The sequence below is a fragment of the Staurois parvus genome, unplaced genomic scaffold, assembly GCF_062004578.1.
Source record: "Staurois parvus isolate SC_StPar_1 unplaced genomic scaffold, SC_StPar_1.0 ptg000181l, whole genome shotgun sequence".
In the NCBI taxonomy this organism is placed as follows: Eukaryota; Metazoa; Chordata; class Amphibia; order Anura; family Ranidae; genus Staurois; species Staurois parvus.
In genome coordinates this window covers 573,802-589,864 of record NW_028317977.1, presented here as the reverse complement: position 1 = coordinate 589,864, position 16,063 = coordinate 573,802, and the positions used below count along the sequence as shown (strand labels likewise).

Sequence of the window (16,063 nt, the reverse complement as noted above, 5' to 3'; positions counted from 1 at the left end):
GAACTAATGGACTGCAGACACAGTACAGGAGATGACCAGAGACTGCGGACAGCACAGGGATGACCAGAGACTGCGGACAGCACAGGGATGACCAGAGACTGCGGACAGCACAGGGATGACCAGAGACTGCGGACAGCACAGGGATGACCAGAGACTGCGGACAGCACAGGGATGACCAGAGACTGCGGACAGCACAGGGATGACCAGAGACTGCGGACAGCACAGGGATGACCAGAGACTGCGGACAGCACAGGGATGACCAGAGACTGCGGACAGCACAGGGATGACCAGAGACTGCGGACAGCACAGGGATGACCAGAGACTGCGGACAGTACAGATGACTGCTGACCTTTGGGGAGGTGGGGAGCGGGTACCTGAATTTGACAGGTACCCGCTCTTACTTCCGCAGTTGTTCTTTGATCTTACCTATGCCTGGATCCAGCCGCGCGCTGTCTTCCCGGCTTCTGTAATGGCGCTCGGATTGACAGCCGGGTGCCCAGTGCGCATGAGCGAGAAGCACTTGCGCTTTGTGATTGGTCCGGCGGCTTCTGGGATCTGTCATGTGTCCCAGGTACCGCCTTACCATTCACAAAAAGCACCGCTTCTTGCGCATGCGCACTTGGCACCCGGCTGTCATGCCCAGCGCCCACGCTACAGAAGCCGGGAAGACAGCGCGCCGCTGGATAGAGGAACAGGTAAGGTCCCGCTGCAGAGCTGAGCGGCCGGCCCGGTATTCTGACACGGCCGTGGTGGAAATACTGGACCGGCCGCTCCATATTCGCTCCATAAGACACACTGACACACTGACATGGAGGGCCGTATTAAACCGACCCTCGGGCCGTAAATGGCCCGCGGGCCGGACTTTGGACATGAACATATATTTTGTTTAGCCAAATTAGTTAACAAACATGGATGTTTGTTTAAGCAAATAACATATGCTGTAATGTTATTGTTTCAGTGGAATAAATCTATTTAAATTGTTTTATTAAGGTAATGATTATTTTTCTCCTTCCTAAGTACAACAGAAAAGTTGTCCAAATATGAATGATTAACCTATTAAACTGGGGATAAAAAAACTAATATGAAAAGTTATTCTAAAAATCTTCATCTACTTGCATATTAAAGTTATACCAGCAAGAATTAGTCTATGTAGAAAACTAGGATTTAAATCAAGCCTTACTGACTAGTGATTTAAATCAAATCCACCCTGTGTCAGTGTTTGAAAATAATGTAAAAGCTAACGAAAGGTTAAACAGCAGCTCTCTTTGACACCCAGTTTCATTGGGTTATCAATACTAAGGATAAAAGATGTGCATTATCAACCATAGAAGACCCTTGTGTATAATCAAGTGTGTTTAATTTTGAGTCCTATTTGTTTTGTTGAGGTTTAGGTTAAGTGTCTATGCAACCAAGCAAGCACATGGTTTTGATGGTTTTGAATATCAGACAGGAAGGAGGTGAAAAAAAAAGCAATACAAACTTGTCAGAAGCGCTAACAATTTTGTCCCATCTCCCCCCAAAAAAAAATATAGCTTGGGACAACACAGAAGCCAGTCAATTCTTTCACAAAAATAAAGGTTTACTCATTTTTAAACCCCCACCTCTCCAGGCTAAAAACATGAGTTACTTGTGAAATTGCATACATATATGACTCTTCTGCATTTATATCAGCTGGAAGAGAAGGGGGTTGCAGGGGTGGAAAAGATGAGAATAGTAGATTTCAAGAATGTCCTATCAGATGCAGTCACTGTTCTGATATTTTCTAGTATTCAAGCAGTTGCAGGTGTGGCAAATTTCCTGAGAGTATACCTTGTGCTCTGGTTGCTGAAAGCTACCATCAGTTGGCACCTGGGAGACCCTATCTGGTCAAATCTTGCAGATGTTAGGACCTTCAGAAGGGTTCAAGCATCCAACGATTGACTCTTTTAAAGGAAGTTAATCTGAACATCGCACAATAGAGACACCAGAAATAGGAACTAGGGTAGTCACACTAGTACTATGCTTCAAGAAACAGCTGTAGCCTCATAAGAAATCTGCAGGGCCAAGTTCTTGTTGTGATAGGGAACAGCAGAAACTAGTCCAGGTTGACCTTGTAGGTCAGGGAGCAGATACGTGTACTAGGTAGCACGAGAGCTTAAACAGCATCCAAGTATAAAGGATTCACCTGTAAAAGGAAGTAGAAACCCAGATAGGGTAGAAATCTAGAAACTGAATAGCAGTAGTACAAGGAGTGTGAGGCGTAACAAGAGCTAGACAGAAGGGTGTGTAAATGTCAGGGAGGAAATGACTCAAGGACCCAGCTGGATGTTCAAACACTCCCTCACTTGCAGAACTTTTGTATCATCATCCCAAAGGTTTATTTGAGTTATTAATTGATCTCTGACTTCAGCCTCTACAGGCGAAATGGGAGTTATGCTCTGAAGTCCTACAGGTACCTAATACTGAAGCAGATGAAGAGGAGTGGGATTCCACCAAACCCTCCACAGATTTCCTCTGATGAGGCAGGAGCACACGCTGGCCACCTGTCCATTGCTAATAATGATGTCCAGAACAGGTCTGAAAAGACAACATCCCTTAATGTCCAATCAGATTAGATAATCCTTAGATACAACCACTCTATGAAACATGACCTAACCAAGCAGTGAAGCATCCCTGTTGAGGCAACATAGGGCAGGACTCATCAAACTGGGACTTTATGAGGTACAAAGTGCCTGTCACTGGGATACCAAAAGGTGAACTCGCCCTAAACCAGTTTAGTAGGGTTCCTTTAAAGGTGGGTCACGGGTGTATCTACAGTAGAAAGACAGCAGATCTTCAAAACCTCTTGAAGGGGAAAGCTCTGACTTATTCTCAAGTGTGGTCCATACCATTCAGGGTGATTACAGTCCACAGAAGAAGAAACAACCCAAATAGTGGGTGTATTGGAAATACCTTTGTAGCAGTAGGAATTCTAAAAGAACCAAAAGGTCTGGAAGAGTGGCTGATCTTCTACATGTAGGTTAATATGCACTTCATGGATAAGGTTTGAACAACCTTCTGTAAATCTGAGTCAATGGAAGGAGACTGCAGTGCCTCAAAAACAGAGAGACTGTTGTGACTCTATATCACAGATGTTACCAGAAGCCACGCCCCAGTTAAATTTGAGGCTCAACAGGGTAAGAGACAGACTCTGAAGGGAATGGTGCCAAATTTCACTTAGATCCATTGCAGACAAAGATCCCAGCAGATAAGCACAAGCAGTCCTGAGTGGCTCCTGTGAACATGAGGGAGGCATTTCCTGATGGTGCAGAGGAAGACTCAAGATGATAAAGACCCTATAACAGGGACCCAAGAATCCAGATCACAGATGTCAGGTCCTTCTGGGGATATCAGGTAAACACCACCAGAACCCCTAGGGGAGTATGGGCAAAGGTTGTTTGTAGCAGTGGTACTGTCATCTTTGTGTCTTAGCAAAGACATGTTGCATCTGTGCAGTGGTAATACAGGGAATTGGTTGAAACAGACTGCAAACCTAAGTTCCATGTGGAGCTTCAGAAGCAGGAACATCAGCAAGATGGTACTCTCTCCAGGCTTGCTCGCAGTGCACCAAGCAGGTGAACTCTGTACTCGGTCTCTCAACTTTACAGAACATCACTTTAAAACCAGCAGTGGTGAGAAATGTGAAAAGGCACCCAGTGGTGCAAACAGGTAGCTTCTGATGCTTCAGCGCCAATGCCCTTACTCAAGATGTGATTGTTCACAACAGCCCACGAATTACCCAATGTAACGTGCACACCACTGAACATATATGGTGTGAACATGGCACAAAGAAAACAATTGTTTTCTATGTTCCCCTACATCGATATATATGCAGATCAACACAGCTCAATGGACTTGGTGTGAATGAGCCTTAACTCAGGGAGAGGGTTGCACCTGGTGTTCTGGGCCTGGAAAGCGTTCCACAGCAAACTAAAGTCTGGAAACTGCCACAATGCAAAGCTCAGTGCCTGAAGGTCACATTTCAGGCTAGCACGGCACGTCCAGTCGGGTCCAGGTACGGTCCTCAAAGCTTTTGCTGGAAAAACACCTATGCAGACAGCTGCTGGGTAGAGACCAACTTAAGCAGTGGTGTAATGAGGAATCTTAATTGAAGTCTCCGTGGGGAGAAAAAAAAAAAGACAAAAAGGTGTCCAAAAAGGGGGGGGCGGGTGTGTCGAGGTTTGTACAGGGGATGAGCTAAATTCTGTCTGTTTGCCAGTTTTCCACAGTTTACTGTGGGCAGCAGTATAACCTGATTCCTCAAAAGGATGAGAAAGAAATACAGTTACCTTATTTATTCGAGTATAACGCGCACACGTGTATAATGCGCACCCCTAATTTTCGATTAAAAATCGGTATAAAATTTTGTTTCACTTTTTGAAGAACCAAAAATATGAAGAACACTGAATTGTGCAAAACAGCAAAACAGCAATGCTTACCGTAACGTGTGGGCAAGGCGAGGAAAGGAAATGAAGAGGCGACCATATGTTACAGCGGATAAGAATTCTCACCCCCAGTGTATCTCGCCAGTTCGGGCCGCCCACTGTACGCGACGAGGGGACATAGAAAAAAAAAACCGATCCCCTGTTTTCGCCGCCCCTTAAAGGGGCGGGGCCGGCACAGGGGACGTTTTTTTTTTCTTCGCCCTCGTGTACAGTGAGCGCCTGCGCCCTCAATGGACCGGCCGCCACTGCGTCACCCCACCAGTGCATCTCGCCAGTTCGGGCCGCCCACTGTACGCGACGAGGGGACGTAGAAAAAAAAAAACGATCCCCTGTTTTCGCCGCCCCTTAAAGGGGCGGGGCCGGCACAGGGGAAGTTTTTTTTTCTTCGCCCTCGCGTACAGTGAGCGCCTGCGCCCTCAATGGATCGGCCGCCACTGCGTCACCCCACCCCAGCCCTCGTTTATAACGCGCACCCAAACTTTGATTTCTTTTTTTGGTAGAAAATTTTGCGCGTTATACTCGAATAAATACGGTACATTGTTAGCTATCCACGGCATGTTAACCACTCCAGAGGATTTACGCCCCTTCCTGACCAGGCCATTTTTTGCATTACGGCGCTGCGTTACTTAAACTGAAAATTGTGCAGTCATGCAGTGCTGCACCCAAGTGAAATTTACGTCCTTTTTTCCCACAAATTGAGCTTTCTTTAGGTGGTATTTGATCGCCTGTGCATTTTTTATGCTATAAAAAAAAAAAAAAAGACCAACAATTTTGAGAAAAAAAACAATATTTTTGACTTTTTGCTATTAAACATGTCCAGTAAAAAATTAAATTTCTTCATAAAGGCCAAAATGTATTCTACTACATATCTTTGCTAAAAAAAAAAAAATCCCAATACGTGTAAACTAATTGGTTTACGTGACAGTTAGATCGTTTACAAATGGCGGTATATATACTGGGATTTATTTTATTTTTTTTTCATTTTTACTAGTAATGGCAGCTAGATCAGCGACTTATAGCAGGACTGTGGCGGGCATTCTAACACTGGGGGGAAGTGACTTGGTGTCACTGACATCCCCAGTGACACCAATACAGTGATCATTACTAATAAAAAGCAATGACACTGTACTAATGGCACTGGGCAAAAAGGGGTTAACATCTGGGGCGATCAAAGGGTTAACTGTGTGCTGGGTGTGTTTTACTATGGGGCGGTGTCTGTATGCTTCACTGTAAGCACGCTGCTTTGCATGGCTGTGCACATCTATTTAAAGCAGTGTGCAGGAGTTGACAGGGAGGAGAACTGTTTTGTTTACCAACAGTTCTCCCCCCCCCCCCTCAGTTGGAGATCCTCGGCAATCACCGGGCGCTGGCAAGTAATCACCGGCCAGGACCCGTGATTGACAGGCAAAAATGGCAGCGCAGGTAGGGTGCAGGCGAGCCCCCAACCTGGAAATACAAAATCACGTATATATACACACACGTGATTTTGCACACCCATGCCGCCCTGTACCAGTATACCTGCTATAGGGCGGATGGGAAGCGGTTAACAAGGGCAGTATTACACAATAAGCATTATCAACCTTCATCAGTAGTAACAATATAACACTGAAGCTTTACTATAACCTTGAAGATTATTACATAAAGAAAAAAATCATACCCCTCTCAGACTCCGATGTGTCAGATCGGGGAACAGGTGACTTCAAGGACCCAGCTACGGCTGTTTTATCTCCACCTTTAGAGCTTTCCTTTGTTTTTGACTCCTTCAGTAAATCTCGCTCTTTAGAGGGCTCCTTCTCTCTTTCTTTGTCTGCAGCCAGTTTTGCCTCAGTACCAATCGTGGTAGCTTTAGATTTTTCTTCCTTCTGAGATTTTTCTTCTTTCTTGAGTTTCTCCTTTTCTTTATCAGATTTCGGTGTCTTTTCTTTGACATCTCTCAGCTTTTCATCTTTATTTGCCCGATCTTCCTTTACTTTATCTTTGCCATCCTTTCCTGGTGCCTTGGTCTCTTGTGGGGCAGCTGGAGTCTTCTCTTTCTTGTCTTTCTCTTTTTCTTTAACAATTTTATCTTTTTCTTCTTTTTCTTTAATAAGTTTGCTAAAAAGGCAAAAATTTTAAATTAACTTACCACACCAAGTTGCACAAGATTTGTTTAAAACACATTCTAACAGTGGTTTATTGCAGTTTCTAGATACCATTTTCCATATTAGGAAAATGCTTTCTGTATATTTGATGTGTCTCATCTTTTTGCTTCTGGAAAAAAATTTTTTATGCATGTTAAAAAAAATGCACATTTTAGGCCTAAAGACTACTTAAAACCCACAAAACATTTTCTGAAAGCAGGGAAGAGACCCTGCTGGTGGCAGCTGCAATTATTTATTGTAACACCATAACTGCACTAATGTTTATAAAACCTATATTTTAGTAAAAAATACACATTTTTGAGGCTTCACAAATTTGGCAGGGCCGGGACAAGAGGGTACAGGGGAGGTACAGATGCCCTGGGTGAGGTGGGGATTTGGGGGGTTGTGATAGAATGGGGGATTTGGAGGGGGGGGGGATTTGTACTAGGAGGGTGGATTTCTGTTAGGAAGGGGGACTGGGGGGTGGGGTAAGATTTGTGCTATTAGGGATGACCTGGGGGAAATTAATGACAAGAGAAAAGATTGGGGGAAAGGGAGTTGGAGGGGGCAGGAGTTTGGAGAGGTGAGAGGACTTATGCTCAGAGGGGAAATTTGAGGGGTATAGGATTTTTGGTTAGAAGAAGGATTTGGAGAAGGAGATGATCTGAACTGGAAGGAGGGAGCTGTACTGAAAGAGGGGAATTTTTGTTTTGGGGAGAACTTTGGCTTTTAAAGGAAATGTATGCTTGGGGGTAAGTGTGAAGATTAGTGCTCGATTTTTTTCTGGGGGGGGGGGGGTGGAAGGCGTACATTTTTTGGGGGGAGATGTTTGATATCTATGTGTCCATTCTGCTTGGCAAAAGTGGGAGCAGGTACCTGTTAGAAATAGGTGCCCACAACCAGAAGAAAAAAAATAAAATTAACAGGAGAGGAAAAGGAGGCGGATAAGCAAAACTTTCCTTTTCAAGTGAGGTTTCACTTGGAGAAGTCTTCAGGTCTAAAACGTGCATTTTAACATATGTGTAAAAACGAGAACAAAAGGCTCAGGCAGCTTATACATCTCCTGGACAGACAAATTCTAAACTCCTTACACCCACCGTTGGTTGCATTGAAATAGCCAATCTGTGGCTCTGGTTTAAGGCATTTGTTGGACAAAGACAAAGAAGAAGAGTGGGGAATTAAGTATTACTAAACAACAAATAATCTTAAACTGTCAATACATGCTATATTTACAATGTGTTCATACTCACTCATCCACAAGATTTCTTTTTTGTAGACTACAAAAATCCTGGTTGATCTCACTGTTCACTGTCCTTCCCTCTTTGCTTGTGTCCCCACTGCAGCCTGAGATTGTGTGGAGCAGCTGTTAACATCTACTGAGCATGTGCCAGTCTCAATGCCCCTCTAATCTGTTCATTTCCTTTTTTTCTCATCGGTGCATCCCATATGACTATAGAGTCACATATGGGTAAGTGACACTCCCCCTTGCCTCCTCCTACATGTCCTCATATTGCTAAACACTATGGGGCGGGATGGAAGATAATTGATGCAGACTTCACCTCCCTGTTAGTCACAGCACATACAGACCACAGACACGGGCTTGGAGGTCTGTGACACAGCCTGTAATTGGCAGAACCTAATCCAGATCTTTTTACAGTGTGAACAAAGTGATAGCTATTTCCAGTCAACTTAAAATCCACCTATACCATGTTATTGCAAAAAAAAAAAAAAAAAAACCACAAAACATATCGGCTTTGAAACAGATCTGTAACAAGATTTAAAAAACACGTTGTTGCTATTATATATTTTAATTCTCAGAGTACTAGAAACTCTTTCTTCAGAATTTTTCCTGAGGACAGGAAAGACCTGAGAATTGTCACATGACCTCTAAACAATGATCGAATAACGTGCTCAGATTTTTTTTCTTTTTTTCATAAATACAGGGATTATGGCAATTAAACATTGTGTGCTTAGTATCACTTTAAAGAAAAAAAAAAAAAGGGTGTTGGCAACTATAATACCAGCTTTAAAAGGAGCCATTCCTATCTATCTATTACAGTGCACGGTGTTGCACTAATGTACTGAAGTGACATTAATTTTCACCACACTAAAGGCAACCCATTTGCACTGCAGCACACAATGGTTGGTTGGGGAAAAATGGTTTTTGCCCAATTTTGGGGCCATTTTGGTGAATTGGCATCCGATCCAAATAATTTACCTTCTTGGTAAATTAAAAATGTGTGTAGCTAATCCTCCACTCACCACATCAAAGATGAGCAGTTTTATTAGGAATGAATTCAGATTCTGAGGTAAAAGCAAGCAGTAGCAACAAAAAGTGCAATTTAAAGTTCTATTTAACTCAAGAACAAACCAATATTAAACTGCAGTTTACCAATTCTTAGATGTAATAGGTGCATTTGTAGTCTTTAGACTTTTTTCTTTTATTTTCACCTAGTGACCTAGCCAGTGTGCTTTTCAGAACAAGCTGTCCTGCAGTTGTAGCAGTAAGAGGTTTGAGACAAACCATTTTGAACTGACAGGTGTGCTTACAATAGTCAGATTTTATTTGTTTATGCAAAAGCTTTATCCCAAAAGGAATACAAGTTGCTGTAACTGCTTGTTAGTAGTGGTGCACCTAAATGAAACGTCTGGTGCTGAAACTGAAATCAAAAATTCAAAATGCACTTGGCTGAAAACCGAAATGCGCAATTTTTAAAAATTAATATATATTTTTTGGAAAAAAATACACTGATTAAAAAACAAACAAAAAAAATAAACACAATATATCCCAATTGTTTGTAAAATATGAACGAGGATGTTACGGCGAGTAAATAGATACCCAACATGTCACGCATTGAAACTGCGCACGCTTGTGGAACGGCATGAAACTGCGGATCTCTAGGGTGATGCTTTACAAATTTCTACAAGTTAGTAGTGTTACAGAGGAGGTCTAGTGCGAGAATTATTACTCTTGCTCTGATATTCGTGGCGATACCTCACGTGTGTGGTTTGAACACCGTTTACATATGTGGTCATGGCCTACATCTGCATTCACCACTACATGCGGGCACGGGGGGACGGGCATGCTAAACTTTTTTTTTAATTATTTCATTTTTTTTGGTTTGGTTTTTTTGCACTGTGCCTTAAAAAAAAATTGTAATCACTTTTATTCTTATCACAAGGAATGCATGCATTGTGATAGAAATAGTGACAGGTCCACTTCATGGAGATATATGGGGTCATTAAGACCCCACATCTCTCTTCTGCAATGTATTGCATTAGATCAAAAAAAGTATTGATCTAGTGCTATAAAAAAAAAAAAAAATTGTCCTGAACCGGAAGTGACATCTCTCCGGTCCTCCAAGGGCATAGAGATGAGTGGAGGCCATCTTTCCTTCACTAATCTCTATGCTCAGTGCCAGGATCGTTTGATGGTTTCTCAGGTAAGGCTGAGAACTACCAAGCAGCGGCGAAAGGCAGCAGCGAGGGGTGGGTTTTTTCGGCACCTGTAAATCGGTGCTCTCTTATTGGAAGACAGGCCGAAAGGGGTGTTTCTGGCCGAAACGTTTCGGCCACCGAAATTTTGGTGCATCCCTACTTGTTAGTTTATCTAAATCTGCTAGTACATCTAACACTAGACTCCCCCAAATGCCCCCTCCCCCCAAACTGAAAATTCTGCTGTCCAAAGGTGTCTCTGTTGCTCCTTCATCCAAAGGGTAGACACCCTAACCCAGGTGGTGTTAATGTCCGATCACCAGGTGAAAACGGGAAAAAAAGCTTAAAAAAGAAAACAGCCATCTAATGATTTCTAAGCTGCAATAAATTAAACTTTTGGTTTCAATTTTAATACCACTTTGATACTGACTTGCTGACAATATGGCAAGTCCTCTCTGTTGAACTGTATGTGGATGACAGAGGCATTATATAAACTGAATTTAGGGTGGGTCACTGATTACAAGCAACACCCTGTTAGTCAAAGTTTCTGAAAAAAGAGTTTATTTAAACATTGTAACCATCCATTTTTTAAAAGCCTTGATTTCCTTAAGCCCCTGTTCACACTGATGTGACTTATGCGATTTGGCCAATCCTGCCCTACTTTTCCTGATTTAGGGTGCGACTTGCATAGAAATCTGTGCTTTAAGTCGCACCGCCATCCAACTTTGAAACTGTGCGACTTCAAGTGAAGTCCCACGATTTCAAAGTCAGATCCAGTGTGAATTCATAAATCTGAGTAGGGGTAGGAAATAAATAAAAAAAAAGAAAGAATATAAAATAAAAAAAGAAAGCAGTGGCCAACAGAGAAAAATTGGAACACATTAAAAAAAACAAAGCCTTTAACTAGCAGAAGCCAGTATAATTAATAATCTCCTTCGTTTGAGTTTTGCTCAATACAATGCAACCATTCTGGTAAGGTGGGTACAATAGCATCATGCAGAGGTTTGTAGTGTACATATGTTGCCAGTGCTTTCTTTGTTCTCATTAGCACAGGGAAGGGACTCAGAGAGGGAGAGGGCAGGAATTTCCAAGATCTTTCCACATCATATTCCAGGACCTCTTCTCAAACAATTACAATTGATCAGGTCTGCGTACATACTCAGGGAGAAAACATTTACTGGCTGCAGCTGCCCAAAGGCTGCACAATAAGTACCACACTGGCCACAGGTATAGCACAAAGTTTGTATACATAAAGAACAAACCACTGAACAATGTACAGAATACATACCTGTTGGAAGAGCTATTTCCATTGTTTGCAGCAACTTTTGGTGTTGTACTAGCAGCCTTGGTGACAACTTTTGCAGCACTCTGAGATTTTTCTTTTAATTTTTCTGTGATTTGGGAAAAAATCCACACATTACAATACTAAACATCTTAGAAAACTGATATTTTATTTCAGTAACACAATAGCAAATTATCTATGGAAATGGAGATAGGGAGACGCCAATTAGGGTTTTGTTATTGAAAGAGTCACTAAACACAACATTAACTATCAACAAAAGCTGTATTACATGCTGTTCATACTCACTACTAACAACGGGATGTGTTTCATGGATTCTGCAAAAAACCTGGTCAATCTTACTGTTCTCTATCTCCCCCTTTTGATCATGTCCCCAATGCAGTTGGGGATTCTGCAGAGCAGTGGTGGCAGCTAGTGCACATGCTCCGTTTTCAGTGAGTTTCTATGCGGAGTATTTCCTCCCCATTACATCTGAGCAGCCCATGTGACTATAGAGTTACACATGTGGGCGTATACACAATGGTAAATGACATCTCTCCCTCCTTCTCCATGCCCACCAACCATCTAAACATAATGGGGGGTAGGATATTACATATAGATTGATGGACGCTTCTGCTCCTTGTAATTTTAAGACACAGACTGGATGGGCGTAACACAGCCTGTGCCTGGCAGAAATCCACCAATATCATGTTATTGCCAAAAATTAAGATTAGATTTCAAATATATATTTGTATGACAATTTAAAACAGTTTATTGAGATTATTTTTACTCTGTATCCCAAAAGGCTGTTTTTTTTATTTTGAACATGTGACCACAAGCAGAGGAATAGAAGCTCCTCCTGCCACGGTTTCTCTGCAGATAGACTGGGAAAGAGCTAGGTCATGTGGCAGAAGTATAGGAAAAAGGTACTTTTATTCTTATTAAAATAATTACAGTGCCATTATCCATATACAGAAAGAGAAGGGACAATGTAAATTAATAAGTGTGTGTTTAATATCAATTACACCTTGCACTGCAAAAAGGTGATTAGTACCTGGCCAAATGGTTTCATAACAAAATCTGTTCTCTCTTTCATAATATACTCAGTTTGATTTGCCCAGGTTTGTGACAGCTTTTAACAACAAAGACAATTTTCAGCAAAACTAATAGAAACTAAAGAATCCGAAAACCAATACTAACCAGCATCCTCAGCAGTGCTTTCATCAGGCTTAAGTGCGTTTACCATGACTGACACAGATTGGCTGACAGTTCCTGGACCATTCTGTACTTGAGCTGGAATGACACTCCTGGCAGGAGGATCTTTGTGATGAAATTCATTTTCAGGTACCATGAAAGGTTTCCTGCTTTTCAACTGTCCAGAGTAGCTGCAATTCGCACAAAGTGTTAAATACAGCAAGATATTCATGCACTAAATATAATTCCTGTGAGGCCTTGTGTAAAACTGTTCTCTCTATTTTGAAACTCATGGCATCCTTAAAGTGAAAAGATCCCAAAAAGTACAAATTTTCTGAATCACTGTATACAGTAAATAGAGCAATCTACCTTAAGCATTTGATTTAATTTTTTTCTGCAAAACTTTCTAAAGTTAATCCTTTCAGTGTAGAAACATATTTAGCAAAGTATTTCAGTAGAGAAGGGCATACTGTAAGACTGCCGTTCTTTGTTTTTTCTAACTGTAGAATTGAAAACTTTTTTCAATAAACATCACCTAAAATTTGTTATGAGACTGGAATACATTTTTAAGAACTCTAGAGAGCAAAGAACTCAAAACACAAATTCTGTTGCGTATAGCGGTTATGTATTGATATTAATAAGCTCACCAGAAATTAGAGGTGGGTGCTTTCCTACATACAATATTACATACACCAATATATCAAGTATTTTGTCTTGGTGTCATGAAGGTACCTGCTCACTAAAATTTAAGGGTTATAATCTTTACATGGATGTTGCCTGGTCAGATTGGTTTCTAGAAAACAAAGCCTGTCACATTTTATATATAAACTGAAAATAACAGTTTTCATAAATGAATAAAAATGCATTTTCTCAATTAAAGAGTTCCTTTTTCAAAAATTTTACCCCATGGCCAATGCATATAGATCAGGTCTTTTCTCCTTCTCCTCTTGACAGATTTTGTGCACTCTGCGCTCCAGAGCTTGTCCCAGATTGAGTACTTTGGGATACCATGGTAAAATTTTAGTGAGCACAATAAGAATATTCCTGATGTGAGTAAATTCACCAGTTTCAAGACAATGAACTGAAGCCTGAAAAACAAGATAAAAGCAAAACTTGCTGTAGCTATTTAAAAAACAAAATAGACATTGCCAACATGGAAGACTGCAGCCTGTGCTCCATAACAACTCAAAATTAGCTGTGTACCAGTACACTCCCAATTTTTTTTCTTATGGGATAGAGGGCTTTTGTCAATTTTTGTCTATTGGAAACATGATATTCAACAATAAAGTTAGAAGTTCACTATCCAGCAAACAATAGCAAGAGGGTTAACTCAATTTACCTAAATCTAGATAAACCGCAGTAGTAGGTGAAATCACAACCTAGCCTCCTGCAGTGCACTGTGAGAGTACATCTTGAATTCTGTATGCTAATTTCCTCTCTCTGCTTCTTTTACCACCAGTTACATTTAAACTTTCAAGGTATGTTTCAATCAGATTCAGTGCTTAGAGAAACTGCTATGTCCAGGGGCTCTCTGTATGTGAAAGAGAAAGAGACCTGCAATGCTTTAATAGCCCTCTCCCCTCTCTTCAAATCAACAGATTACTGGCAAGAAAGGATAAGGTGAATTGATGCAGTATCAAATGCTGACTGTGCATCTTAACCCCTTCACACCGGAGCCTCCCGGCCCTTTAAGGGTTTCAGAAGCCAGGAGGCCAGGCGGGGTTTAGGGTCATGTGACCGCCATGTCACATGATCAGGAAAGGTCCCGATCAAAAGAGGAGATCAGGACCTTTCCATGAGTACCGGACATGTGTGCTGAAAACACGCAGGGCGCGCGCTCTCAGCACATATGTTCTTTTTTAATAGAACGCAAATGTGCGGCCGCTCGGCGTCTAGGTAAATGTAACATTTGAGCTCGACCGGCATGAAGAGGTTAACCACCTGAAGACCAAGCCTTTTCTGGCACAATTTAAAGCAGAAGCCTTAGAGAATGAATTGGTGGGTGTTGAAATTTTTTTTGTTATGTCACACGGTATCTGCGCAGTGGTTTTTCAAACGTAATTATTTGTAAAAAAAAAAAAATGAATTTTTTTTTTATTCTAATGCAAAACAAAAACACAGTACATAACCCAATTTTTTGTTAAAATCTAAAAGATGATGTTATGCTGAGTAAACAGATACAAACATGTCAAGCTTTAAAATTGCGCACACCCGTGCAATGGCGACAAACGACGAACATTTTACTATCCAACGCTTTTAGTCTTTACAGGTTACCACTTTAGATTTACAGAGGAGGTCTGGTGCTAGAATTACTGCCCAAGCCCAGACATTCGCTGTGATATCACGTGCATGTGGAGGGGACACGTGTTCGCCTTTACGCACGAGCACGGGAGGACAGGGGCGCTTAAAAACGTTTTATTATTAATTATATTTTTACATTGCCTCTCAATTTTTGTCACTTTTTACTGCTGTCACAAGTAATGTAAAAATCCCTTATGACGGCAATAGGCATGTTACAGGTACTCTTTATGGAGAGATTTGAGGTCAATAAGACCCAAAATCCCTTCTTTGCTCTTAAAAGCATTTGATCACACCAAAATCGATGTGATAAAATGCTTTCCTTTTTTAAAAATGGCACAGTTTATATCCAGGTAAACCAGAAGTGATGTAAGGTTCCCCCTTCTGGTTCCCTAATGGCTCAGTTCCGCTCCTTGTTTGGCTCTATGATCAGCCAGCGGGACAGCCCTTTAAAGCCACGTGATTTGGTGTCTCATTTCTGCCTGGAAAGCACCTTAAAATTTCTAATTTAAAAAGCTACTAAAAAACTTACACAAGTTGTAAAATGTCTTTTTACAAATTTGTAATAAGGAACATACAATGATCAGCCATAACTTTATTACCACCCACCTTATATTGAGTAGGTCCATCCTTTTGCTGAAAAACAAGCCTGACCCATCGAGGCATGGAAGCCACTAGACCTCAGAAGGTATGCTGTGCTATCTAGCAAAGACAACATGTTCACTTGATGCCTAAAATATCCCACCCACTTTAGATGCCATTATAATGAGATAAGCAATATATATTTACTACACATGTCAGTGGCCATAAAGTTATGGCTGATCAATGTAAAGTTACAAACATAACATGAACAAAACCACATTAAAAAATACAAAAAAAAGAAGAAAAAAAAACGGGACCAAGTTTGTTTCTCTAAATAGCAGGAGAAAAAAAGGAAAATACATTACTGCTTCGAAGTATATCTAGAACCAACAATTTAAGAATGGAAGCTTAGGGCTTTTTCAAAGAATAATATGTGAGGCCAGAAAAGCAGGAAAGAGAGTTTGCATAATTTTTAAAGCTGAAAATTACCTTTGTTAATTTATAATGCCATTTGTGAACTACATGACGAAAATTCTCATAATCCAGCTGGTCTGCCTTATTACCACCATCAAAATTGGATGCCCTTAAAATTGTAACAAATCCTGGATAGCTTCCACAATCCTAAAAAGAAAATTGAAAATGAGAAAGTAAGAAATTCTGAAGAGAGATGAAAGAACAGCAAGGAGGAAAAA

At 41.2% G+C, this 16,063-nt stretch overlaps 1 protein-coding gene across 1 annotated transcript in view; it reads right to left on the bottom strand.

The window, feature by feature from the left end:
- Positions 1-16,063, bottom strand: part of THOC2 (THO complex subunit 2) — a 194,010-nt gene that overhangs the window by 62,023 nt on the left and 115,924 nt on the right. The window contains exons 27-31 of the mRNA XM_089677206.1: positions 15,861-15,992; positions 13,395-13,579; positions 12,498-12,682; positions 11,307-11,409; positions 6,121-6,557 (exon numbers count right to left, since the gene is read on the bottom strand). Of these exons, the coding sequence (XP_089533332.1) occupies positions 6,121-6,557; positions 11,307-11,409; positions 12,498-12,682; positions 13,395-13,579; positions 15,861-15,992 (1,042 nt within the window). The remainder of the gene's footprint in view (positions 1-6,120; positions 6,558-11,306; positions 11,410-12,497; positions 12,683-13,394; positions 13,580-15,860; positions 15,993-16,063) is intronic.